Source organism: Zootoca vivipara, chromosome 1, assembly GCF_965207765.1.
Source record: "Zootoca vivipara chromosome 1, rZooViv2.hap1.1, whole genome shotgun sequence".
Classification (NCBI taxonomy): domain Eukaryota; kingdom Metazoa; phylum Chordata; class Lepidosauria; order Squamata; family Lacertidae; genus Zootoca; species Zootoca vivipara.
The window spans coordinates 91,150,619-91,178,598 of NC_142582.1; the positions used below are offsets into that span (position 1 = coordinate 91,150,619).

The following is a 27,980-nucleotide window of genomic DNA, read 5'->3' on the forward strand; positions in this document are numbered from 1 at the left end:
GTGGTCTACATGGTATTACTAAGCCCAAATAATAGAACCTTCCCTTTTGTTTGCCAGACATATGAGTAGAAGTATTAAGATATAGGTGCAAAATTTAGATACACCATTGTTTTTTTCTATTGATGGAATAGTATAGATTTCAGATTCTCTCGAAACCTTAAAGAAGAATGCAATTATTTTCTCATCTTACAATGATAAACTCTATACTATTTCAAACTACAGTATTTGTGTCCATATTATTACTATTAAGCAAACACAGCAGGTTAAACCTTTTTTCTATATTCAGTACGACTACAGTTATTGCTATCTGAAAGTAAAAATAAACAAACAAACCAAGTGTTGCATCTCACCCTGAGATGATACAGCATAACTCCCGTACTAAGGATATCATAATCCATGGCCATTAAATGAGGTAAACTGGAATCTATCATCACTCCAGCTTTTTCCTTGTTGATATCTACGCTGTATTCTTCCATGATAGCTTTCCTGTTAATCCACTTATCTGTCCAGTCTTTGGTCAACTGCTCAATCTTCGGAAACAGTAAATGAGGGGGGAAATATACTTATTATAAAATGTTACATAAAACCATTTTTTTTTCTGCTAGAAAGTAGAAATTACACAAGTTACTCTGATGGTTGCTGGCCAATTGTTCCTACCAGCATGCTTGTGAAGAGGATTCTAATCTAGAAGCAAGAATACGGTTCCACAGCGGTCAAATTGGTAGAAAAGCAACTTGATCTCAATAAGCAACAAGTTGCCCAGAAGGAAGAGCTGAGTCAGCCGCTCTACAGAGACTAACTGGGACTATTTTGGTTCCTTATGTCACATGATCCCTGCTGGTCTGGTATCCCAGCCGTCTCTAGTGGTGATAGCAATGTAGTCAAGTTCAGGCCAGCAGCTCCCTCCACTTATAAGGTGTAATGGTAGTAAAAGGAATAAGGTGCCTGGTCTTCATTGCAAGTGTTCCCAGTATGAGACCCTGACACTTTAGTTGCTTTTCCCAAGCAGCTGCATTCATAAGGACACTCTTTATGGGCCATGGGGTAATATCCATGCACATTTGCTAAGCTATATATAGAAATGCCACACAGGTATCAGGGAAATAATTCATTGTTCATACCTTAAGTTCATTCTGAAGAACTAATTCTGTAAGATTTCCTTCTCTGTCATCGCTCCATGAAGGACTATAATTCCTCTGTTGAAACAAAATATTAGGGAGATATGTGTAATGTTTCCATATTCAAAACGAAGAGAATGATCTGAAGTGATGAGGTAAAGTAATATGTCAGAATTATCCTATATTTGACCATCCACAGCTACATATGAAGTATTCCTAACCACAGCGGTGAGCACAGGGCAGAGTAGTGATATAGAAATTTTGATATTAATTCTTGATATAGATTTTGCTTTAGTTGTTTAATGCATTTACTCTGCAATATTATGTATCAATGAGTGATTTGATTCTTGGGTTCCTGGTTGGGTTCCTGCATTTTGCAAATCTCTCATGCCTCACTCCTATACTGCATTTCATACTTATCTGACCCTGAAGGGTGGGAGGTTTATTTGTATTATCAGAGGGGCACTGATGGTTAGTCAGGGTGTTTTGCTAGGATGTTTTAAGTTAACACCAGAGTGCTGAGCCAGGAAGAAATATATGGGAATGAAATGTCCATAGCCCGTTAGTGAAAGCCTGCCTGTCGAGGCAACTGGAGGTTTAGTGCAAAAGCTGAGAGCAAAGTTGATATTAGTGTAGAGCCATGTCTTTTTATATCCCTTGACCTGTAATCTCTTTTGATGTATGCAATGGTGTTTTATGATGTATGGCTATGTGTGTAAAACTCTATAAAAGCTTTGTTCTTACATTCCTCTGAGGCAGTATTTTTTAGCTGGCAAGGCTGCCCTATCGCGCCATAGCTTTAATAAACGGGGTTCCTACAGGAAGTCTGCTTGCTAGTCTCTTGGTTTTGTGGTCACTTAAAGGTATATTCCTTCACCTGAGCAATGACTAGTGATACCTTAAGTAGTTTGGAAGTAAATTCTTAGTAAGGAGGAAATTCTGTATCTTACAGCTAAATCTCTGTTCTAACCTTATATGAGTGCATGGACCCAAGTTTGATGTCACCTTCTTTCCAGGACTTGACTGAAATTCCACTGGGAGGTCCCTGAAATTCTCTGAGATGACTCAGCAGTGCTTTGTCACCTTGACTACAAAGCCATTGCGTGCCAGGCATCAGAGAGTAGATACTATCTCCAGTGCTTTTTTTCTTCTTCTAAAAAAATGTTCAGGGGTACTCTCATTTTGACTCAAGAAAATCACCATTTTATAGTTCAAATCGGGGGAAATAAACACAGTAAATGGACAAAACTACAAAGATTCACAAAATGTTTAGGGGTATGTGTCCCCCTGCATCCCCCCAGAAAAAAGCACTGCCTATCTCTGTGGGCTGCTGATATAAACTAAGGCATGATTCACTGAAATATCATTCATGCAGTATAGAAATATACAGTATCATCATCTTCTGATGATTTCTTTGAATCTTATGTGTTTGCTGTGACTGATTGAAGACCTTGCCTTTAAAGTCCCAAAGCCACTCTTGGAGTAATCTAATTTTAGGACTGCTAAAAATTGTTTCCACAATATATTTAAGACTCAAAGCAAGACTACCCTAAAGGGGTATATGCAATTTTTCAAAAATGAACAAACTCACTATTTTGGTCAATATGCTTAATTAAAGTTAACAATCATATCAGCTTTATAATTTTGTTATAGCAACTGACATTTGCACATCAACTAATAGCCATTCAAAGTTTTTTGTTTTGTTTTTTTGAATTTTGTTTTAAGCTGCAGGTTTCTGGGTGCATGCTGGGAGCATGTTACAGCACGCTTAGACCAGGTGTGAGGAACCTGTGTGGCATTCAGATGTTTTTGGATTACAGCTCTCATTATCCCTGACCACTGGCCATGCTGGTTGGGGCTGATAAGAGTTAAAATCCATTAACATCTGAGGGTCAGAGATTGGCTCCATCCCCGACTTTGTTATTAATGATATCATTTGAGTTCTAGATTGTTCAACTTTAAATACATAAATTTATTTAACTTATTTATTAAGAGCAGCTTCAGTGGTACAGCACATGCTGTGTACTCAGGAAGTCCCAGGTACAATGTCCAGCATCTCCACCTAAAAGTGACTAGTAACATCTGCCTGAGAGCCTGGAAGATGCCCCCAGTCAGAGTAAGGACTAGTGCGCTGGAGGAACAAATTGACTGACATGGTATAAAGCTGTTTCCTGTGTTCTTAATAACCCAACTCACACAAAAGTGAAATTGCTAAAAAATATGTATTTATATACACATCTAATGACTGGCCAATTTAGACTCCATTTAATTAAACATTTGTACAAACCAGCTCAAAGCTCATCAGCATAGCCTTCAATCTGTCAATTTCTTCTCGCAATTCTCTAATCAGCTTCACATTTGCATCCTGAAATATAGCAAATATTAGAGGAAAAAACATGCTTTTCAGAAAATAATAATACAGCAGTCATATGAAAGTATGGAGGCAACTGATTCCATATGGCTTGTTCTAAAAGAAATATGCTGGATGCTTGAGGGCGTCGCTGCTCCTTATTTATTTATTTATTTATGTGGGAGAGAAATCATGGATCTCATGCTGAGTTCATAATTCACCTAAAGTAAAAGTAAAGGGACCCCTGACCGTTAGGTCCAGTTGTGAACAACTCTGGGGTTGCGGCACTCATCTTGCTCTATAGGCAGAGGGAGACGGCATTTGTCTGCAGACAGCTTCTGGGTCATATGCCAGGATGACTAAGCTGCTTCTGGCGAAACCAGAGCAGCACACGGAAACGCTGTTTACCTTACCTATTTATCTACTTGCACTTTGATGTGCTTTCAAACTGCTAGGTTGGCAGGAGCAGTGACCGAGCAACAGGAGCTCACCCCATTGTGGGGATTCGAACAGCTGACCTTCTGATTGGCAAGCCCTAGGCTCTGTAGTTTAGACCACAGCACCACCCACATCCCCACATAATTCACCTACTGCACAGCATATCTATACTCCCCCTTATCTCTCTGTTAAATTCAAAGCATGATTATACTTGGTGTGAACATGTGGGTACATATATGATGAAAACTTACCTTAAGTGTTAACTAACAGCACCACATTGAAATGGTAACATTTTAATATGCACATAAACAGTAAGGCAAAAATGCTGTGGCTCTTCACAGATTATTTATTGGGCTTTCACTTGTATGTCTGTAAGAGATATACTCCTTTACCCGTTACATGGAGAAGAACATTGATTAATAAATGACAAAATAACAACATGGCAGCTCACCTCATTTACCCGGGGTTTGTTAATAATGTTTTTGGCATTTGAGGCATACCGCAACGTACTCATGGTTTCATTGTAACAAGAGTTTGCAGGTGAGATAGCTACAGATAAAAAAGGGAAATACTGTGTAAATAAAATTTTGATTGCAAAAGCACACCAGTTTTTATCCCTCCATGCAAAAACCACAAGACTATATTAACCCTATTTTCAATTTAGCCTGTCTGCATGAAGATGACCAAGAGGGCTGGAAACACTGTACAGTGTTTCCGCCTTTTCAGAAATGCCCCTCCAAACCAAACCCTCTTTACACTACATACAGTCTTGCCCAAGGCCAATTGATAAGTCCTTGACTAAGCTGGAATTTGAAATCTCATCTTAAGACTTATTTTGCATTGTGACTATAAAGTACTAGTGAGCCTCCCGCTGATTATTGTTAATTCAAGATAAATCACAGCAGATAAATCAAATGTACATTTTTGACAAAGTGTGTATTGTTGAAAGCATGGATTATGATGGCTGGACCTTCCTCTGGAGTAGAGGCTCACTCAACCAAGCCTTAAATTTCAAGCTCCATAGAAACAGGCAGGCACACAAGCAAACAGACGAGGAGCCTGCAAGCACAGGTGCATGGTTTAAAAGGGCTTAACAGAAGCTGCCTCTATTCTCAGGAAGGTCAGACACATGGTGACATATGCTTTAATTATGCTCAATTAGATTACTGCATTGCACTGTACATGGGCTGCCTTTGAGCAGCCTCCATAACCTTCAGGTGATCCAGAAGGTTGCAACTAAGGGTCTTCATGGGTGCCTGACTTTGAAAACCCATGCCACTGATTTTACAAATAGCTTCTCTGGGGAAAAATAAATGTGCACTGGATTTCTAAACGGCCATCCCCTCTCATATAAGTCTGCCTGCCCTTGAAGATCGGCAGAGGAGGCCCTCATTGGTGGCAGGGACATGACCGGCTGGAATGCAGGAGAAAGCCTTTCTTTGTGGCAGCACCTAAATTATGAAATTCCTTGTCTCTTCGGCCCTTTCCCTCTTGCCTAGCCAAGGCACTATTATTCTGGCAGGCATTTGGCCTGCTCTGTTGTGCTAAGAACAGCCCTGCTCCATCAGACTAAAGGCCTGCCTAGTCTCCCACATTCTGTTTCCCACAGTGGCTAACCAGATGCCTATGGGAACCCACAAGCAAGACATGAGTGCATTAACTCTCTCCCACTTCTGTTCCTCAGTTACCAGTATGATAGTGCATAATAACTAGTAGCTATGGATAGATTTATTCTCCATGAATCTGCCTAATTACGTTTTAAAGCTAAGATGTACTAATGTTTTATGAATGGATTTTATAGTTTTGCTTTTTTTTTTTAAAAAAAAAAGGTCTTAGCAACCCTGAGCATTATGACTACAATATAGGAGAGTGGCATAAAAAAATCTGCTGAAATAAGTAAATGGCACACTCAACAGGGCAATCCTTCTGGCTCCCCCACCCCCAGCAGGCATTTTAATTGATGTTTGATTTTATAGCTTTTGCTGATGTTGATGTTTTGTATTGTATCTTCGTAAATCCCTTGAAAACTGCTGTACAGTCATACCTCGGTTTGCGACCGCAATCTGTTCTGGGGAGCCGGTCGCTCCCCGAATCGGTCACTCCCCGATGCACGCTTCTGCGCATGCGCGAAGCACCGATAGAGCGCTTCTGCGTACACACACGCTGCACAGATCGCTTCTGCACATCCAAGTGCCGCGGAACCCGGATGTAAACACTTCCGGGTCTGCGGTGGTTGGAAACCGAAGCAGTCGCAAACAGAGGCGGTCGTAAACTGAGGTACGACTGTAGTTAAATGGAACATAAACTGTTTAAATAAATAAAATACACCCTGCGAGGAAAATAGGATTGCTAACTTACTTGCAATCATAATGGTCTTGGAATTGCCACCCAGACTATCCTTCAGAAGCCAAGTGAGGATGGAGTCACGGTATGGAGTGTAAGCTTGACGCCTCTGGCTGCTGATACTGGCTCCAGAGTTATTGTCTGTGGGACTGCTATCCACTTCGCTGCCTATGCTGTTTATACTCTGGCAGCTGCTGAACATCTGAGAATTTTGTGCTGAGAACAGGGAAAACAGTCGTAAGCCTCTGATGTGTACAATGGCCCTCCAGATGTGCTTGGACTACAACTCCCACAGTGATGGCCAACAGTCAGGGATGATGGGAACTGGAATCTATCAACATCTGAAGGGTCAACAGGTTTCCTGTCCCTGTGATAAATATACAGTTATCACTCAATTGTTGTGGAAGAACCACAGATATTTACTTAATGTAACTTGTGACAAAACTAAAATCATAATGGTTTGTTGCTGGGTTAATATTATTCCACAACAGATAGTACCACCATTGCAAATGGATTGCTGGATTGAATGTGAGTTGTATACCTAATGAATGATAGTAAATGTCACAATTCCTCCACTTGGGGCTCATCCAAACTTCTGTTTGTGCTGCAATTTGTAGGCACAGATCCGTGCTGGTTCCTGCCTCCCCTGGAATACCTCCTATTTATCACTGTTTGTTCCAAACAAATGTCAATCTGCAGAAAACTCAACTAATGTTTGTTCTGATTCAGTGGTAAACAGGCAAGACAAAAACACACACCACTCAAACCCGTGTTTAGAAAGCACAAAGCTGTGCCTACAAATCATGGCACAAATGGAAGCTTGGATGAGCCCTCACTGTATCTTGCTCCAAGCTTCCTTTTATTTAAAGATGCTAGATACATCTTCCCTTGTGGTATAGCTCCCATGCAAGCATACTAACCCAGCACTTTTTTTTTTAATGACACGAGGCACCTTCCTGTTAGCGATTGCTATTCAGAGTCAGAAGGTAGTTGCAATTTCACTCAGCATCTTTCAGCTCTTACTTCCCTGCACCAGAGCACACTGTCCTTACAGAGGTTTTTCTTTTTGAAAATGCTGGAAGCAGACTGTATGTTTCCCCACATAAACAGGAACAAAACCACACAACTGCATTGCTAAAAGTGTTTGTTCTTGGGCATAGCTTGTGGTGAGTGAGAAGAGAGCTTAAACAAGAGCATAGGTGCGGACGACACAGTAAACTTTGGCTTAGCTCAGCACAATATGGGAATGAAAAACTGGGGATGAGAAGAGCAGCAAGTCTGTATGCTGTATGCGGTAAATCATAGTTTAGCTTACTGTGACATTCAAATGAGGCCAATGTTTAATTTATTGTCCTACGTTGAAGTTGTTTCCCTTCGGAGTAACTGCAATAGTTTACAAACACTTAATTGATTTACCATGCCAAGTGAGAATATAATGCATCATCATTATTGTTTGCCTGGTAAATTTTAAAGTAAGATCCAATAAGGCATTTTGTATGGCAGCATTATGTCTAGCTATTGCTCCAATGAAAGATAACATTATTTATACCTAATGTAGAGATGACAATGCCAAGAGTAACCAACGATTTGTTAATATTGGCACCTTCTGTAATCCGATCTTTGCAGTAACTTGGATCAGCTCTTTCACTAAAACAAATCATGGAAAGAAGGAGATAAGTAACACTGTTCTATGGAATGCAACAGTATCGCATCAAACTTTGAACATAGTGAGTGGAGGTTTCTCCTAACCTCCCAGAGCTAATTTCAGGGGGACCCAGGGAACACTGGAGGAAGCAGTGGGGAAAGCCTCATTGTGGACTTCCACTGACAGCGTTCACTGGTGAAACCAACTATCTTCAGATTGTCAATACATTAATATTTAAAAGAACAACATTTGTTATGTGTTGAATTGTGTACATTCATAGGAATCATAGAACTGGAGTTGGAAGGGACCCTGGGGGGCATTCTAACATATTTACAAGATATGTGATCACCGTTTCTTCATTGTGCTCTCATCTTTCATACAATTATACACAAGTACAAGCATTTTATGGTGTGTATGTCTACTTATCGCTAACCGGAGTGCTCCTGTTCTCTATCTGGAACAGAAATCTTATAGAGTTGTTGGGTCTCACTGGCAGGCAATGAGGTTTCAAGGGGGAAATGCTCAGCTTCAAGACTGGTTGCCATTCCTGAGAATTGATTGCTATACAGATGGGGAGGAAGAGACTAGCAAAGGAAACAAGTGTTGTTTCCTTTGTTTCCTTCTGAAACCTCCCTATATATAATCATTTGTTTGTTTGTTTGTTTCATGGCATGCATCTACTCTATACTAAATACAGTAAAAGCTTTTAGGCCAATTGTAGCCCTCTCCCCCATATCCCCTCGTTTAAAAACAGATTCCCTCAATGTTCTATATTGCCATTGTTTTTAGGTCCTTGTCAAGCTATTTTGTGTTTAAAAATCCTTTCTTAATTTTACAATCTTATATTCTTTTGCATACCCGAGGAGTTCCTCAACTATGAAGAAACTGCTACTTTGTGGTGGTCTCATTTTCTTCCACAATGATTGTCATTCACCCACCCAGGTTCACCATTAGAGTAAATTATAGGATCTCTGAACGATCCCTCTCTACCCCTTTTGTTTTCATTAATCCTCAACAGATTAAATTGCATTTGCCTATCCAGTTTCATTCAAAATTATGCAAATATACTTGCTTCCAAAGGACCTAGATATGTTCACAATAGGAGATAAAAACATTCCAAAGCTTTTTAACATTGCTAACCTAAATTGCTAACCTAAATTGCACTAAACAACCAGAAATGTACACATACCTCCTTACTTAACCTTTTCTGGTGAAGAAGAAGGAGTTTGGATTTGATATCCCGCTTTATCACTACCCGAAGGAGTCTCAAAGCGGCTAACAAACTCCTTTCCCCTCCTCCCCCACAACAGACACCCTGTGAGGTGGGTGGAGCTGAGAGACTGCAGAGAAGTGTGACTAGCCCAAGGTCACCCAGCAGCTGCATGTGGAGGAGCGGAGACGCGAACCCGGTTCCCCAAATTACGAGTCTACCGCTCTTAACCACTACACCACACTGGCTCCGCAGTGTGCTTGATACTATTCCAATCAAATCCATATCTTCTTCCTACTTTGCCTCCACTGTCTCCAGGATTTAGCTTAATTTCTATACTTTCACTGTACAATTTAAAATATTATTAGAATTGAGCGCATCAAAAGTAAAAATTGTAATATGGCATCCGTTTATGGTTTACAGCTTTCAAACTGTGTTTGGGTAATTCTGTAGTACCCCAAAACCACAAGTTACTAATCAGTAATGGCAGACAAGCTTCCTTGAAACACAGTTTTCCCTTCCAATGATAATGTGGGATTATGTTAAGGTGATTACACTGAAGTTAGGTGTGAACATGCCCCAGAGTCCTCTGCAATACACAGGAGTCCAATGACAAACAAGTTGATATGAAAATTGTTCTCTAAAAAGAAGAAAGTTTAAAAACAACTGGCTTACAAAATGCTATATTGAAAAGCAAAATATTACCTGCCTGCAAGGTCCACTAAGTTGATCTTGCTTGCAATTTCGGAGGGCAGATTGTTCTCTAGTATAGCCTTAAAGGAAACAAATTCAAATATTATAATAATTCACACTAATTCAAACCAAATTTAGTTAGTTTTAGGTTGATAAAATCTTTTTCTTCTTTTTCCTGCATCCTCCAAGAAATTCACAAAGTAGTTACATGTTTAGCATAGGAGCCAAAACAAGCTCTCCAGTTCATGTACATTAACAGGCATGGATTTTGCCACACAAGAACAGCACAAAAGGTAAGAATATATATCATGACCATCACAAAACAGAATAGTACAGAGGGTTTCATTAGTCTGGATCCTAATGTGTGCTACCCTAAGGACTAAGGTGGTCAAAAGATCTCCATCACATCAGTGGTGAAACTTAATGCTCCAGCACCGGGGGTGGAGAGCGGGCAGGGGCGTGGCACGCATCCTGAGGGTGTGATGTGCTGCCTGTGGGGGCGTGGCACTCAGCGCAGGGGAGGAGCAGCCATGATGGCACACCACCGGAATCATGGTGCCGGGGGCAGCCCTCCTCTTCCTCCGCCAGTGCATCACATACATAAGGTAAAGGTAAAGGGACCCTGAACATTAGGTCCAGTCGTAACCGTCTCTGGGGTTGCAGTGCTCATCTAGCTTTATTGGCTGAGGAAGCCAGCATAGAATTTCCAGGTCATGTGGCCAGCATGACAAAGCCACTTCTGGTGAACCAGAGCAGCGCACGGAAACGCCGTTTACCTTCCCGCTGTAGCGGTACATATTTATCTACTTGCACTTTGACGTGCTTTCAAACTGCTAGGTTGGCAGGAGCTGGGACCGAGCAACGGGAGCTCACCCCGTCACAGGGATTCGAACTGCCGACCTTCTGATCGGCAAGCCCTAGGCTCTGTGGTTTAACCCACAGCACCACTCGCGTCCCATTCATCACATACATAGGCAAAGATTGGACTCCATGTGGTCCAATTGAAATTAACTAACTAAAGAAAGAAAGAAAATAAATAGACTTATAAGCATTCCAGTCATTTTGATAAAATGGATTTATTGTTCAAATCAAAGCCAATAACTTTTATCTTTATGGGTTTCAAAAATTCTCCAATGGAAAATGGGACTAACCTGAGTATACTGGATGGTGAAGATAGCATGGGATCTGCTGCTGGCATCATGAATGTGTGTGGCTGCTGTAATTCTACATAGAAGAAAAAGCAGAAAAGTTTAAAAGTAATTGTCCCCAAGTCAGTATAAAAAACAGCCAATATTAAGAAGCAGAAGAATCAAGTTAACACCATAGTTCCAAGATCTGGATTGGGAACACTATCCATATCTGTTGTCAGGTATGTTTTTCAAGCAGCAGTAAGGAACCTGTGGCAATCCAGATGTTTGTGGACTAAAACCCCATCTGATAATGCTAGCTGGTGCTGATGGGACTTTGGGTCATCATCTGAAGGTCCACAGGTACCCCCACCTGTGCTCTAAAGTTCTACCCTAGCAACTAGAAGTGAAAGGACTTTCCATTAGAATATTTATCTGTTAATTGTGATTGGAAGTAAAAAGGAGTAACTGGAATAAAAATCAATATTGTATAAATAAGGAGGCAACATATTTTGGAGTTTTAAATAGTAAAATACCTGTTTGCTATTCCTTCTTCCAGAAGTCCAACTACTTGTTTGTAGTCTGTAACCACATGTTGAGACAGACCTAACAGAGATTTGAAACACAATGGGACCTATCATTAATGAAACGTGATTTCTGTTTTTAGACCTAATATAGTCAGGTGCATTCAGATAACCCCATGCAAGAGCATTTCTGCATGTGTACTGCTGAGAGGAAAGAGGACAGTGGCAAATCTTATTCCAGAGGGTCTCTGCAAGAAACAAGGTGTGTGTGTTGTGTTACTTACAGTCGTTGGGATCCTGAACTGTGGTTGATTGTGCAGGAAGAGAAAAAAATCAAAACAACTGATTTGACAATGATGTAACCTTTCTAGACAACAATGTAAACCTTTCTAAAACTAGGTTATCACTTCTGGGTTGAGTACAGATAAATAAACCAAAACCAATTAGTACAAGAAAAAAAAGTGAATTTTTTAAAAACTAAAAGAAACAAACATTCTGTAAGCTTGCAAGAAAGAAAACTACAAGACAGAGATGCTGCACTGCGGAATTCAGAATTAGTCTCTGCAGTCCCACTAGAGAGCAGCATACTGCAGCAATGCAACTTCAGTACTAATAATATAAAAGGCCCATCATAGGAAAGATGAGCTGCTGCATTGGTAGTGACACACTGCTCTGTGTTTATAGTAGCACATTGCTACTATATTATGTTGCAACAAAAATAAAGAATGCATAAATACAAGCCTCTTGCAGTTCCCTCGCTGCGAGAAGCCAAGTTACAGGGAACCAGGCAGAGGGCCTTCTTGGTAGTGGCACCCGCCCTGTAGAACGCCCTCCCACCAGATGTCAAAGAGAAAAACATCTACAGTACCAGACTTTTAGAAGACACCTGAAGGCAGCCCTGTTTAGGGAAGCTTTTAATGTTTAACAGACCATTGTATTTTAATATTTTGTTGGAAGCCACCCAGAGTGGCTGGGGAAACCCAGCCAGAAGGGTGGGGTATAAATATATTATTATTATTATTATTATTATTATTATTATTATTATTCTGTAATACCCCTCCGCTACAGCATCTCAATAGGATTCAGAGAGCACAACTGCTAGAAGATCTCACACAGCTACTGCAGTAGTTTGCACATTTTACTCTGGAAAGTCATATAAAATTAAGGTATGTCAATGGTGGTAGAGATGGGATAGCAGGAAAAGCACAATGTGGTTGTTTTAGAAAAGAGTGATCATTTTTAAATATCACAAAGATCTGAAAGTCTTTCTAGGCTAAAACTTGGTCCTGTGTTGCATCTTTTCCTGATGTTAAAAGTTGCTGGTTCCTTAACAGCTGAACCATCTGGAAGAGAGAATTTTGAAACCATTCCAGTAAGTAGTATTAAAAGACTTTCAGAGTTTCAAAATGCTAAGATCCAGCAAATATTAGCTGTAAATAATGATAGCATGGAAATTGCCAAAAATATTTCATGCGGGTTTTTTTAAAAAAAACTGAGATTTGCAACTCAAAAATGTGCTGCTTGTAAACTAAGTTTTGTCATTTGTTCCAGAAAACCATGCTAATGTAATAAAAATCAATGATGGAAAAACCATGGACTGGTGTAATTCAGCTCATTTTGAATAATCAGAAGCCGCTGGCCTGGTGGGGTGGAGCTGCAACATTAGCTTCCTGGCAGGTGTGTAGCTGCTGCTTACCAGGAGTTGGAAAGACAATGGCATAGGGACACTGGCATGATGCAGGCAAACCAAGAGGAGCAGCAGATTGGCTCCATTGGTGCACTCGCATTTCCAAGTACTTTAAAATCCTGTGGTCTGTCTTTAAGGTAGGCCAATGCCCGCAAAGCAGAATTGGAAGTATTTTATAGTTTCCACTTCTATGGAGGAGACAGCTCCATCCCTTTATGTTTGCAGAACTATCCCTTCATGAGAATAATTTGCAGGCAAGCGAGTTTGTTGTTCTGGAAGGTTCCAACAAGATATCACTAGATTAGGGAGAGTTTGGCTGAACAATTTACAAAGCCATCTTGATTCTAGGGCTACACATATAATCCACCATCCTTGGCAGTATAGTCATACCTCGGGTTAAGTACACTTCAGGTTGATATAACATTAAGTACTCCGCGGACCAGGAAGTGTTTACTTCCGGGTTCCGCTGCGCACATATGCGCAGAAGTGATCTGTGCGCTTCGCGCATGCACAGACGCGATCTGCTCACTTCGCACCTGTGCAGAAAAGCTCTATCGGCACTTCACGCATGTGCGCTATCAACGCTCGGGTTAAGTATTTTTGGGGTGTGAATGGCACCCCGGAACCAATTAATTACTTAACCTGAGGTACCACTGTAAATGTTAATTTTTTTCATCTACAATACTGTCTTATTTATTTTATAGTACAGTACATGGATTATTGCCTTCATTTCATGGATCAATGGTCTCGTTAGACAGTAAAATTCATGTTAAATTGCTGTTTTAGGGGGTGTTTTTCATCGTCTGGAACGGATTAATCCACTTTCCATTACTTTCAATGAGAAAGTTCACTTCAGGTAAAGTACGCTTCAGGTTGGAGTTCCGGAACCAATTAAGTACTTAACCTGAGGTACCACTGTACATCCCATGAAATGTCCGAGTAAACAGGCATTAAGATCAAACTGTAAATTCATTAAAACCCATGCGCCTATTTCAGTTACATACCCTCCAAGACGCTGAGGTGAAAAACTGGGGGGAGGGATGTCTAGGGTCATGCTTCTATGCAAGTCATGTGATCTGTGTGGGATTGCGGCCCTCAAAAGATGCGTTTTGAAGGTGGCTGTGCTCTCATGCCCCCAAACACATATTTTGGGGTGCCACACAAAATCATGGCCCCAGTTTTTTTCAGGATGAGATCACAGCACCCAAAATGCTCTTGTGCGGAAAAACTGGATGTCCCGCTTTTATCGAGACAGTTGAAAAGTATGCAGTTACCAGGATACAGTATAGTGTTCCTTTTTAAAATCTCACCACTTTCTGAAAAGCTTAGCTTAAGAATATATGCAGAAATATATGGACCACACTTTTCTTTGCCAACTGTTCATCTAAAAACAGCCTTCCCCAACGTCAGTCACCCCTGGGTCATTGGCCATACTGACTTGAGCCTGATTGGATGTCTAAAACATCTGAAGGTCCACTTAGGTTGGGAAAAGGTAAAGGTGCCCCTGACCATCAGGTCCAGTCGTCTCCGACTCTGGGGTTGCGGCGCTCATCTCGCTCTATAGGCCGAGGGAGCCGGCGTTTGTCCGCAGACAGCTTCCGGGTCATGTGGCCAGCATGACAAAGCCGCTTCTGGCGAACCAGAGCAGCGCACGGAAACACCGTTTACCTTCCCGCCGGAGCGGTCCCTATTTATCTACTTGCACTTTGATGTGCTTTTGAACTGCTAGGTGGGCAGGAGCTGGGACCGAGCAACAGGAGCTCACACCATTGCAGGGATTCGAACCGCCGACCTTCTGATCAGCAAGCCCTAGGCTCTGTGGTTTAACCCACAGCGCCACCTGGGTCAGGTTGGGAAAGGCTCCCCTAAATAAATAATTCGAAGGAAAGAGGGGAGAAGTAAAGTGAGATATTATCCTACTTTCTAAAAAGCTTTTAAATATGCATATACATGCATCAAGCTACCATCTGGCTAGTAACTCACTCAAACTGAATCACCAGTTTAAAATCAATTCAGTTTATGTGGTCTCACAACAGCATTTTAAGTCTGTCACATGACACTGTTCAACAAAGGCAGTATTTCACATATTTCAGGCATCTAGCCAAATCCTTCTGAACATCTGAACTGCTAATGTTTCATCATTAGCAACAGAAGTGCAACAGAGCTTTGCTGGAACTTATGGGCCTATCAGAAGACACAAGACACTAGGCAACAACCACCGTATATGGAATGTTCAAGCAGGACTCCCAGAATTTGGACAGATGCCATTTCCACTACAGTGTACTTTTTATGCCGTTGCTCTGGCTGCTATTATTATCCGTATCTTTCTTTCCAATATATAATTAGTGAAAGCAAAGTGAAACAACAAAAACGAACAAATCACGCACATAATATCAATTTGCCATGTTAAAAGTCACTGACCTTGAACATATGGACCCATCTCAGGATGTTCACGGACACGAAGTGTATATGGCTTCTTATGGCCTGACTGCCTTAACAAGTCTCGGACTCGCTCGTTGTAGATTTCAAGGAAACTGAAAAGTAGAGGTAATGACACAGGAATTCTGGGGCATCCTGGATGTACTTCTTTACAAGAAAAAGCTATGCATGATGAGGAATGAAGATCGTGCCTTTCTGCCCTGCCCACCAGACACACCTACTCCACCTCTAGGCCCACCGGTTATCCAACCATAACATTGTCTAGACATCTGGATCTTTCCTCCACTTGCGTTCAAGCTGTCTCCCAGCTTGTTTCCTCGCCCTAAAGCTCTGGAGTATATCAGGAGGCCCAACAGGCTCCATGAAGTGGGAGAGGACACTCAGGGGCGATTGTGTCAATAGCCTGAGGCATTCGGGTGCTCCAGAGGTTGGCCAGGGCTTTGATAGGGGCACCAGTCGTATCAGCTGGAAAAAAAAACCCAGAGCCGTTTGGAATCCCACTGGATCCATCAGCCTCTGAGGGCGGACCTTCCTAAAATGTCCCCCCCCCCCGGGGAGGAGGAAAGGTGCTGCCAGCCTAAATTTCAACAGGAAGTGATCTGACCACAACAAGGGAATGATGTCAATGTCCCCCCCACCTTCAAACCACCCTCTTCCTGCCCAGTCGAGAAAACAAGGTCCAGAGTGTGGCCTGCCATGTACGTTGGGCCTGGGACATATTGGGACAGCCCCATGGTTGTCATGGTGACCATGAAGTCCTGAGCTGCCCCAGAGCCAGCTGCCTCAGCATGGATGTTGAAATGTCCCAGAACCAGCAGTAAATTTTAACTACTCCTGCCTCAGAAAACAAATTAGAATGGTAAAGACCTACAGAATCACACGGCAAAAGGAAATAGAAACACACATACCTGACTTCTACTCTGCATGATGCTGACTGTTTTGTATAGTCATCTTCCCTTGAAAACAGACCCTACAGAAATCAGACATTTTCATTTTTTGCTTTCTGGATCAGGGTGGAGGGGTGGAATCAGTGAAATTTTATCAATGTAAATATTTAGTTTAATTAAATAAATACCTCACATATTCGAGGTGTTAATCCAATGGATGCCTTGAAAAGTGAAGAAAGAGACAAGATTGCTGTTCATTTGTGTTTATAAAGAGTCGCTTGGTATTTAAACAATGGTAAAATTTCCTTGGCACCATGTGACTATAGCATGGAAAGCTAAAAAAAAGAGGGAATCATTATGGGAGCAAAAACTGTTTTAGATAACTGGTAGTTTCAGACCATAAAACTGGAGATTTGTTCTGTGACAGAATTGAGGAGTGAAACAAGAACTGCATTGTGCAGAAGTTCTGACCCACTCATCCTCACTGCTCCCACCCCCAATGTCTCCCTTGAGAGTGCAAAGTGTGTGTGTTCAAAATCAGTGAAGACTGTCTGAACTCACACACTTGTGGGCTTGTGTGAGCAAGAGCCCCTACACACTGCCTCCGTCCAGTTTTCCCTGATTCCCACCACCTAATGCATTCCCCACACAAATAACAAATCCCAGGCTTTTCCTGACAGCCCCTCAATTCTCAAGAGAAACTTTGGCAAAAAGCAAAGGGGACTGCAATGGGGTGGAGAGGGTGAGAAAGCCCTGCTGTGACAGCAGACTTGTTTGTGTAATTTTGGCTACAAACCAATAAGTTATAAGAATTGAAAATCATATTGTCCAGACCTCTGTGCAACAACAAACTTTTTGATATCAAACACTCCTGTTAATTTAAATCATACAGATTCAAAGCACGTAGCAGGAGTAAGCAAGATTCACAAAACTAGAAGTGGGCTCCCGGACTGGACAACCGCAGTCAAAAGAAGTTAGGGTGGGAAAATCAATAATGCCTTGAAGGACTAAAATGCTTCAGCTACCCTGTTTCTCTGAAAATAAGACATAGCCAAAAATAAGCCGTAGCAGGATTTTTAAGCATTCAAGGAATATAAGCCATACCCCGAAAATAAGACATGGTGATAGGTGCAGCAGCAATGCCGGCCGCGGCAGGAGGAGGAAGAGGGGGGAAAATAAGACATCCCCTGAAAATAAGCCATAGTGGGGTTTTTTGAGGAAAAATAAATATAAGACGGTGTCTTATTTTCGGAGAAACACGGTATGCTAATATCTATACTGGTGCACATGTAACTTACTCATTGTCTGTATTAATGAAATTCCTCTATTTTTAGCTTCAAAAATTTAACATTTGATAGTGCCTAATGTTGAACATAAGATGAAAGAGGGAACGAATCCCAAGAGTCAGTTTCAAAAACAAACCTTGATTACCACTTGTGGTTTGAAGAGAAACAAGCCTATGTTTAGATGTCACAACAAGCTTGACTTGCTCTCTGGTATTGCAGCAGTGGCAGGAGTGGGAGAGGAGCAGAGCAATAACGTTTCATCAGCACGCATTAGCACACTCTGTGTGCATATCACATCATCGTTTGCTTCTAACTATGGTTTTTAATGTGATATGTGAACCAGGCCAAGAAGACATCACTTTCATACATCCATCTCATTAAGGGGGAATCCAGACACAAAAAGAAAAACACTGTGAAAACGCTTTTTAAATAAACACTTCAAAAAAAGAAAGAAATGAATTTGCCATTAAGCTCACAATCGCCATCTAGTGTCACATTTGTATAATGCACTTAAAACACACTTAAGACATATTTGCAGTTGTACAGTATAGCTGAGACCTAAGTCACCAATGCTTAAAATCCAAAAGATTCTGCTGCATATTGAACTTGAGGCCTTAGCACATTTAAAGCAAAACACATAATGTATTGAAGAATATAACTCACTGGAGTGCCCATCATGGTGTATGTTTTTCCTGAACCTGTCTGTCCATATGCAAAAAGACAAATGTTGTATCCTTTAAAAGCACCGGATAATACTGAAGTACCAAGGTCTTGGAAAACCTGAAATGAAAAAAAGAGAGAGAAATTATATTTACAGTTGTATCTTGGAAGTCGAATGGAATCTATTCCGGAAGTCCATTCGACTTCCAAAACGTTCAAAAACCAAATCATAGCTTCTGATTGGCTGCAGGAAGCTCCTGCAGCCAATCAGAAGCCGTGGAAGCCCCGTTGGATGTTTTGGTTCCAAAAGAATGTTTGCAAACCAGAACAATCACTTATGGCACTCGGGAACCAAAACGTCTGAGTTCCAGGGTGTTTGACAAACAAGGCGTGACTGTATTATGTATCTTCATTATGTATTATGTATCCTCAGTAATGTTCAGGAAGCATGAGCAGGAAGGAGGCACTCCAGGCCTCTGCATCTTCAAAAGGGGAAGATGCATTCTGCCTATCAGCTAATTTTCCAGACCTGCCAACGTCTTTTAACTATCAGAATCATGCTCATACTCCCTGTATGGGTTTAAGGGACATGAAAGTGATGTTCTATTTGCCACACAATTTTATGAAAGTCACACCCAGTTAACAGAGAACTTCCCCCCCCCCAAAAAAAACCAACCTGTAGAGTACCTAATCAATGCAACAGTAGGTGCTTTATAAACTCCTCCTCCTCCAAGAAAGCTGAAACATCTGCAAATCGGAAGACTTCCAAGATACAATCTGCAAATCGGAAGTGCTCCTGTAACCCAGCTTCCACAAAAAACTCATGACTTTTTGTTTCTTTATGTTTGTTGTATTTGGCATAAGGAATCTTTTTTCAAAAGATTCAGGCTTTCAGATAATATGCAAAGTTTCAGCACATACAGAGGGTACGCAGAAAGAAGGAAAGGTGCAAATAATCTGGCAACAATGGGCTACAGAGGTGGTGCCATGAAACAGAACCCAGCTATTTTCTAATAGCTGCTCTAAATTTTGTATAAATTTTCAGATTTTGCACTTTGATGACTGTCCTGCAGATGTTCCAAATCCACACGAGCCTGAAGAACAAAGCCTTTAAAAAATGCAGCACAGAAAAAGTTCTGTCACATGACAGGAGGACACCATATGTTTACAAGGCAGTAAAACAAACACAGTATATTAAAAACAAAAATGACTTAGTTTATTGCACAAAGGAAATAAATCACTTGTTATTCAAGCAAAGTTAGCTCAGATGGCATATTTTGCTAACATACGAAAAGACAATCTGTGAACTTGAGAGGAAAGTCTGAGAATATCTGAAAATCATTTTGTCCGGTTTGAATATATTCTGGTTAGTCTTTCTATATGTCTAGTAGTAATAACTTCAGAAGTCCCTATTATATACTTCATACTTTTTCATCTAAAAAAAATGGGTCAGGCTCATGAAAACCATGGAGAAAACTGTACATTTCCATGTCCAGGCTGTGGAGCTCAATATGGTCAAAATCTTTTGCTTTTAGGAACATCTCAAATTAACATCTGCTGCTTCTCATTTTAGACTCAAATAGTCTCAAATACCACAACTAGAATTTTCAAGAGATTTTGCTCCACTGTAATCACATATATACACTTGTTTTATAAAATAAGATCACAGGCAACCTTTTGCTCTTGAGGCTTTTATTTCCAGCTCTGGAAAAACAATGTGGTGAAAGTCTGGTTTTGGCCTGACATAATCTTGAAGGCTGCTTTATAGCACTATAGTAACATCTGTTTTTACTTAAGTTTGTTTCTATGAAGAATTCAGTGGGTGCTATCCAACTAAGTCATAGACTAAGCCCACTGAAATCTTTGGACATAAGTTACTTTACTTCCATAGGTCTTCTCTGAGTATGATGGGTAAACTACAGTTCCCACGATTCTTTGTAGGAAGCTATGTGCTTTAAATATGTGGTGTGTATACAGCCACACATAGAACACTATTCTTTCCCTAATAATTCTGTTTATATCAGAGATGAAATAAGTACAGTTGTACCTTAGAAGTCGAATGGAATCCGTTCCAGAAGTCCGTTTGACTTCCAAAACGTTCAGAAACCAAAGCGCTGCTTCTGATTGGCTACAGGAAGCTCCTGCAGCCAATCAGAAGCTGTGGAAGCCCCATTGGACGTTCTGGTTCCAAAGAATATTCGCAAACTGAAACACTCACTTCCGCGTTTGCAGCGTTCAGGAGCCAAAACATCAGAGTACCAAGGTGTTCGACAACCAAGGTACGACTGTACATGTTTTCACTCAGAACGGACAATTCATAGAGTGGTGAGGGGTTGCTTAACCCCATCCTTTTAAGCTGCCATCTGCTCAACAGCTCACCGCTGGCTTTCTCCTTGCAAAATCAGAGATACAGCAGTTTGAGGAGCAATTTTGAGCAGACAGGGCTAAGGAAGAAAGAGTTAAACACACACACACACCCCTATCTGGTCTTTGGCTTGGCCTGAAACTATCCTCAGCTGCTGATACAAACATAACGGACCAACACATAATGGATTGTTCCACTCTACATTGACATAAAACTGTTAGCTAGCGTCAGACCTTAACCTCTTATTAAACTAGCCAAATAATCCACCCCTCTATCAAAATAGTAAAAGCCAATGACAAAAAGTCATAGGAATCTTCATAGAAAGGATGCAGAGAATGCAGCCCTTTCTTTCTTTTTCTTTTTTTAAGTACTGTAATAGACTATAATGCGGGAAGGAAGGACTAATGTAATAGCTTTGTCTCAATGATACAGGGTCTTTTCTGCATGTGAACTCTCACGAGGAATACCAAATTAATCCCAGCTGAAGGCTTTCTGTGTGCAAAGAAAGCAGCCACCAGAACACAGGGAACCCCATTATATTCCTTAATGGAGCAAGAAACTTCTGCTATGACACTGGGTTTATTTAAGCAACATTACACTATTCATGACGAAGAAGAAAGAGCGAGACTGTGGTCATTTTGAAGCATTTCTCTCTCTTGTAAATAGATGACTGGCTACACTACTAGGAAGCCTAGCCAATCTTCAGATCCTCACTTCTTTGCTCAATTAAACAGGAAATGGTGAAACGGAAGAGACGGCTGCTCTCCAACAGATAAATCTATAGGAAAAATCCTACTGGCTGTGTGGCTAGAATGGGGTTCTGAAGATTTGAAACAACATCCTGCCTCTCTTGGTTGGCCAAAGGTACATCAATGTGCATCTCTGCAACTGTGCTACCATGCTGTGGGCAAGGAAGCTATTGGTCTACCTCATCTCTCTTGACAGTTTCTCAGGGTAAAAACTAGGCAATTGCTACACAAGACCCAGCTGGATTCCTGACACTTGACTGATTTGTCCAAGGGGAAAGACATGTAGAAGCCCTGACATTTATATGTTGGGCTCTAAGATGCTACTGGAATGATTTTTTTAAAAAAAATTGTTTTGACATTTATATTTAAGTTTTAAAATTAAGGAATACAACTCAGTGCTTTTTTCTGGGGGGACGCAGGGGTATGCATACCCCTAAACATCTTGTGAATCTTTGTACTTTTGTCCATTTACTGTATTTATTTTTCACAATTTGAACTATAAAATGGTGATTATCTTGAGTCAAAATGAGTGTACCCCTAAACATTTTTTTTAAAGAAAAAAGCACTGATACAACTTGGTGCAACTTCCCTCTCTACATGCACCCCCAAATTTCTTCTGGGAGTTTCCCCAAGCCTATGGGCATATGGAGGGCATGATGGGTGTGAGGGGAAAGGAGAGGGAGGGGAGGTTCCTTGCATAAGCAGAAATCCTTGTGCAAATGGGATAACTTCATTGGAGACAACGAAGTTGGGCAACGCAGAGTTTGGAAATCAGCACCCCAGAGATTCCAGCAGCTGCCTAGACAGGGCCGGCCCTACGGGTGCTGTGCGCTGTGCCCGCCCGGCCGCACAGCTCCGGCCACGCAGCTCCGCCTGCCCGCCGCACTGGGAAATGGGGCGGGGTGGGGGCGCCAGAGGGATCTGTCGTACCACGGCGCCAGGGCGCCAAATATACTTAAGACGGCCCTGTGCCTAGAGCACAATTCTGTCAAGAGACACAAGAAAGGGTCCTACCAAGTCTCTAGAAATAGTCTCCCTGAAGATTTGATACTGCAGTAAGGATCTCCCTCCTTCTTCTAATACAACAAAACAAGAGACTGAGGCATTGTTATTTTGGATTATCCAAGGAAAGGGGATCAACTCCAGAGGTTAATTAGGGAGAGATTCAACTTAGTATATGTCTCTGGTAGTGGTTAGCACATGCTAACATGCACACAAGGTTATGCTTAAAATTCTACAAGGCAGGCTTAGGCAGTATGTGGACCGAGAACTCCCAGAAGTGCAAGCTGGATTTCGAAGGGGCAGAGGAACCAGAGACCAAATAGCAAACATGCGCTGGATTATGGAGAAAGCTAGAGAGTTCCAGAAAAACGTCTACTTCTGCTTCATTGACTATGCAAAAGCCTTTGACTGTGTCAACCACAGCAAACTATGGCAAGTTCTTAAAGAAATGGGAGTGCCTGATCACCTCACCTGTCTCCTGAGAAATCTCTATGTGGGACAAGAAGCTACAGTTATAACTGGATATGGAACAACTGATTGGTTCAAAATTGGGAAAGGAGTACGACAAGGTTGTATATTGTCTCCCTGCTTATTTAACTTATATGCAGAATTCATCATGCGAAAGGCTGGACTAGATGAATCCCAAACCGGAATTAAGATTGCCGGAAGAAATATCAACAACCTCAGATATGCAGATGACACAACCTTGATGGCAGAAAGTGAGGAGGAATTAAAGAACCTTTTAATGAGGGTGAAAGAGGAGAGCGCAAAATATGGTCTGAAGCTCAACATCAAAAAAAACAAGATCATGGCCACTGGTCCCATCACCTCCTGGCAAATAGAAGGGGAAGAAATGGAGGCAGTGAGAGATTTTACTTTCTTGGGCTCCTTGATCACTGCAGATGGTGACAGCAGTCACGAAATTAAAAGACGCCTGCTTCTTGGGAGAAAAGCAATGACAAACCTAGACAGCATCTTAAAAAGCAGAGACATCACCTTGCCGACAAAGGTCCGTATAGTTAAAGCTATGGTTTTCCCAGTAGTGATGTATGGAAGTGAGAGTTGGACCATAAAGAAGGCTGATCGCCGAAGAATTGATGCTTTTGAATTATGGTGCTGGAGGAGACTCTTGAGAGTCCCATGGACTCCAAGAAGATCAAACCTATCCATTCTTAAGGAAATCAGCCCTGAGTACTCACTGGAAGGACAGATCGTGAAGCTGAGGCTCCAATACTTTGGCCACCTCATGAGAAGAGAAGAATCCTTGGAAAAGACCTTGATGTTGGGAAAGATGGAGGGCACTAGGAGAAGGGGACGACAGAGGACGAGATGGTTGGACAGTGTTCTCGAAGCTACGAACATGAGTTTGACCAAACTGCGGGAGGCAGTGGAAGACAGGAGTGACTGGCGTGCTATGGTCCATGGGGTCACGAAGAGTCGGACACGACTAAACGACTAAACAACAACAACATGCACACACACCTTTTACATGGCCCTCCAATCTGGCACAGAGATATTGGATGCACAATGTGGTAAGAAATAATGCAGTTATTATTTGCACAACATTAGGGAGACCAACACAGGTTGTAATTTTGGATAGTAAATTCACAGCCAGAAGAACTGTACATTCCCAGGGCCAAGGACAAACTTCAAATTATAAAAGGGCAATAAGGTCACAAGCGGCTCCTTTTCACATTCTGTGCTGATAAGAACCAACCACTAAGTTTTAATTTTCTATTATCATGAAACAAAAGGAGGTTATTTTAAAAACACAACCTTGGTTCTCAGCCTTCAGCATGAGCTGTTAGCCACCATGTATCAATCTCTGAAAAGCTCGCTAAAGACAAATATTCACTGTTCCTCCCTTTTAAGACCTTGAAAGGGTTTTCCAGATTTTAGGGCATTTCAGTACAGTACCTTGTAGGGGTCTAACTGTATCATGTGATGCTCAAAGACATTAGATACTTCAGCTAAAAGATGTGGAATAGCACTTGGAAATCTCCTCCCTCTTTCTCACTTCAGATGATAGAAGAGAAACAAGAAAGAGTGCCTCTACCAGGCATAGGCAAACTCGGCCCTCCAGATGTTTTGGGACTACAACTCCCATCATCCCTGTCCACTGGTCCTGTTAGCTAGGGATGATGGGAGTTGTAGTCCCAAAACATCTGGAGGGCTGAGTTTGCCTATGCCGGCCTATACCGAGTTCTCTTATCCCAAAAATGGGAGGATGGGACTCTAGCAAGAAATACACTGTCATATATATGCATTGGAATATATCCATTGGTGGTTTTGCCTTCCACTTCTTGCGGAAGCTAGGGCAGATAATTCCCCCTGCTTCTCCCTTCTGCTCTAAACACCATATATTATACTGTTCCAGAGAGGCTCCCCAAACTCTCAAGAGCAGCTATTTTGGAAGCATAGGAGTTGCAGTTCCCGCCTTCCAAATGCAGAAGTGTTCACTGTTAGTTCAAACCACCACTGGATACAATCCATTGGTCTTGCATACTCATTAGTCAAATAAATGAAACCTCCAAAATTATTTTCTCAGGTATTTTATATCTCACAATACTAGTGCATAATCTATCAAATAAGCATTAAAAATTGTCTGATATATACTTTGTGGATGTCATCCTAGTTGTATTCCTAATTCCTTCAAACGATTGATACATTTTCTTAGTTCAGCTGTTCATTGTATACATTGCACAGAATATGCCCATTCAGGATCCTGTGAAAAACACTTGGTTCAGTGAAATATGAATCAGATGCGTTTTGGGGCAACGATCCCCTGTACAACACCATGGTCAGATTAAGAGACACAAATGACCAATTTATAAGAGATAGGGAAACCTACTACAATGATCATGATTTATTTTTAATTGTCCTATTACAGGCAAGATTAAAACTAATGCCCAGGTGGCATTATAAGGGCTGTCTCAGCCATTAGGTGGGGTGCAATAGCATGCATTTGGTGTGAGGTTTCATCCAAAATTGGTGCCAGTGGAGGCAGCACTTTTCCTCCAGCAGCACATGTGGCAGGGTGTGCGATGCAAGCAATGGTGGCAGAGCGGGTGGTGCAAGTGGCAGTAGCAAGCATGGTGGCGCTGGTGGTGGTAGGATTGGCAGCAGGGCAGGGTGGCATGTCCTGCTTCACCTCAAGGAGGGGGGAATGGGATGTTGCACCTCTGGGCCACTATACACCTCTAACTGCTATGCAAAAACTACTGCTATTCCTTTTCCTCCTTCCACATCCACCAAGAGAACAGCCACCAAGAACTACTGCGCAATTATGTAAGTTGCCATGGATTCACAACAGTCATACTCTTCAATAGGCGGTATAGGTGTGTCCCTGTTCTCCTGTCTTTCCAAAATACATTGTAACGGAACTAATTTTTTTAATGTGAGCACTGATTCCACTAATTCCTTTCCTGTTAGAGATACAGATAAAAATATTTAAATACTCAGTGTATTTAAGTCTTTTAGACCAATCTATGTACTTCATAAGAAATTGGGGAAAAAAACTGTTAAGTTTAGCTGCAACAGTGGCACATTCACTTCCTGCGACCATCAAGATCTCAATACTTGGCAAAAGCAGCTTCTGATACCAGCTTTCCTGTGGGATTGCAAATACTTTGTAAACTTTTATTTTCACAGTGAACCCCTCCCTCTCCTATGACATTCAATTGTAGCGACCTATTCATACGAAGTTATTATTCCCTCTACTGTAATCAGGGAATAAATGTATGCAAATTATACCCAGTAGGATGTGAAACAATGCGCACATTGTGCTATGCAAAGCTAAGTGCAGACAGAGCCTGTGAGTCTACAGGCAGAAATGCCAAGGCTATGAAAACGGGAAATACATGAGAATCTGGGTTGCTGAGTGTCTTTAAATGAATGTTGTTTAGTGACTCCAGAATTAACATCTCCAGTAAATCTTTCAAAACAACTGATGGCATCTAATTAAATCTAAAATCTAAAATCATAACAAAAAAATTAAAATCTAAACTCACTTGGGGAAAACTCAGTTCCTTTTCAACATTTCAAATAGTAAAAGAAATCACTGCATATCTACAAACTGAAGAATTGTGCGACAGACATATCATATGTTCTATCACATTGTTCTCATGTAATTTTTTTTTATCTGAAATATTAACTACTAAACAACAGTACTTGGACTAATAAGAATTCCTGTACAATGCACAATTCTTAGAAAATAGAAAGAGGAGAATGGCCAGAGGGCTCAGGAGGTACTGGGGTTTGGCACTGGTGCCTCCAACAGCTGCCACCTGCCTAATGCTTCACTCTGCCTAATGGTATGGTCAGCCCTGGTTTTTGATTATTGAATTACTTTAAGCACACACTATAACAGAGTTGACCAGCAGAAAATCCATGCTGTTCTGAGGGTAGTCAACTGTATCATGGCTGCTACTTAGGTAATAACTTTACTAAAAAGCTAATTGATTGACTTAAATAAAAACTGAGTGGCATCAGAAGGCAATCACAGAAGCATTATTTTCAAGGATGAGATGACATCATAGTAAGCAGCATAAATACAACTCAGGAATACACTTAGAAAACATTTCCTAAATGTTACCACTGAAAGGAGCAGCTGCAAGGGAAAATGTATTTAAAGCTCTGTTTGGACTCAGCCAGGGAAATGCATGACGGTATTTATGTTTATTCTTATTTTGAAGGCTTTCGGAGGTACAACCGGAAGACCAGGAGACTTTTCTTCCTGCAGCTGGAGAGAGGATGGAGAGGGCTAATACTATTTCTCACTCAAAATTGTCTGTACATGTTAATTTTTGATTGTGATCCTGTCTGAGCTTGTTCATTGCTGCTTGGTACCAGCTTGATATATAGGACATATGGGGTTGAAATCACCTGCTGCTCTTTTTTAAAACTACAATTCTATTGCCAGCATGTATAGCTCAGTTGTTAGAGCATGGTGCTGATAATGACAATGTTGCAGGTTTTATTCCCAAATGGGACAACTGCATATTCCAGCATTACAGGGGGTTGGACTAGATGATATTCATGGTCCCTTCCAATTCTACAATTAGGGTTGCCATATGTCCGGAATTTCCTAGACATATCCGGAATACTGCAGCCACAAGCTAAATCCCCATGTTGACAGTGTCATTTTTGCCAATTTCCCTTTGAAATAGCTCAAAAACGTCCAATTTCTTTGCGATTTCTATTTCTAGGTTTCTATTATGTATTCTATGTAGGCCTATGAACGTCTAATTTAAATGATTCCAATGTGTAATATATTAGTAGAGTTGTGATTCCCAAGAAAAGTAGGGCTTATTTTCAAACATATGGAATTATCAGGCATCTCGGTTAGTATTAAAAGGGCGGTGATATTGTCATAATTAAACCCTAACCCTAAATGTGTCTAATCAGAAAGAAATCCTATTAATTTGAAGTGTCATCCGTGGTGAGAAAGCATTATAT

The 27,980-nt window shown here is 41.2% G+C and overlaps 1 protein-coding gene across 2 annotated transcripts in view; it reads right to left on the reverse strand.

Annotated features, from left to right (window-relative positions):
• The window catches only part of STARD9 (StAR related lipid transfer domain containing 9), an 86,897-nt gene that overhangs the window by 41,898 nt on the left and 17,019 nt on the right, over positions 1 to 27,980 (reverse strand). For both annotated transcript variants that reach the window (XM_088670150.1, XM_088670146.1), the window contains exons 4-16: positions 18,411 to 18,527; positions 16,650 to 16,682; positions 16,483 to 16,544; positions 15,557 to 15,669; positions 11,461 to 11,530; positions 10,949 to 11,021; positions 9,810 to 9,877; positions 7,799 to 7,896; positions 6,265 to 6,465; positions 4,358 to 4,455; positions 3,406 to 3,483; positions 1,122 to 1,196; positions 351 to 530 (exon numbers count right to left, since the gene is read on the reverse strand). In XM_088670150.1, coding sequence (XP_088526276.1) covers positions 351 to 530; positions 1,122 to 1,196; positions 3,406 to 3,483; positions 4,358 to 4,455; positions 6,265 to 6,465; positions 7,799 to 7,896; positions 9,810 to 9,877; positions 10,949 to 11,021; positions 11,461 to 11,530; positions 15,557 to 15,669; positions 16,483 to 16,544; positions 16,650 to 16,682; positions 18,411 to 18,527 — 1,266 coding nt within the window. The remainder of the gene's footprint in view (positions 1 to 350; positions 531 to 1,121; positions 1,197 to 3,405; positions 3,484 to 4,357; positions 4,456 to 6,264; positions 6,466 to 7,798; positions 7,897 to 9,809; positions 9,878 to 10,948; positions 11,022 to 11,460; positions 11,531 to 15,556; positions 15,670 to 16,482; positions 16,545 to 16,649; positions 16,683 to 18,410; positions 18,528 to 27,980) is intronic.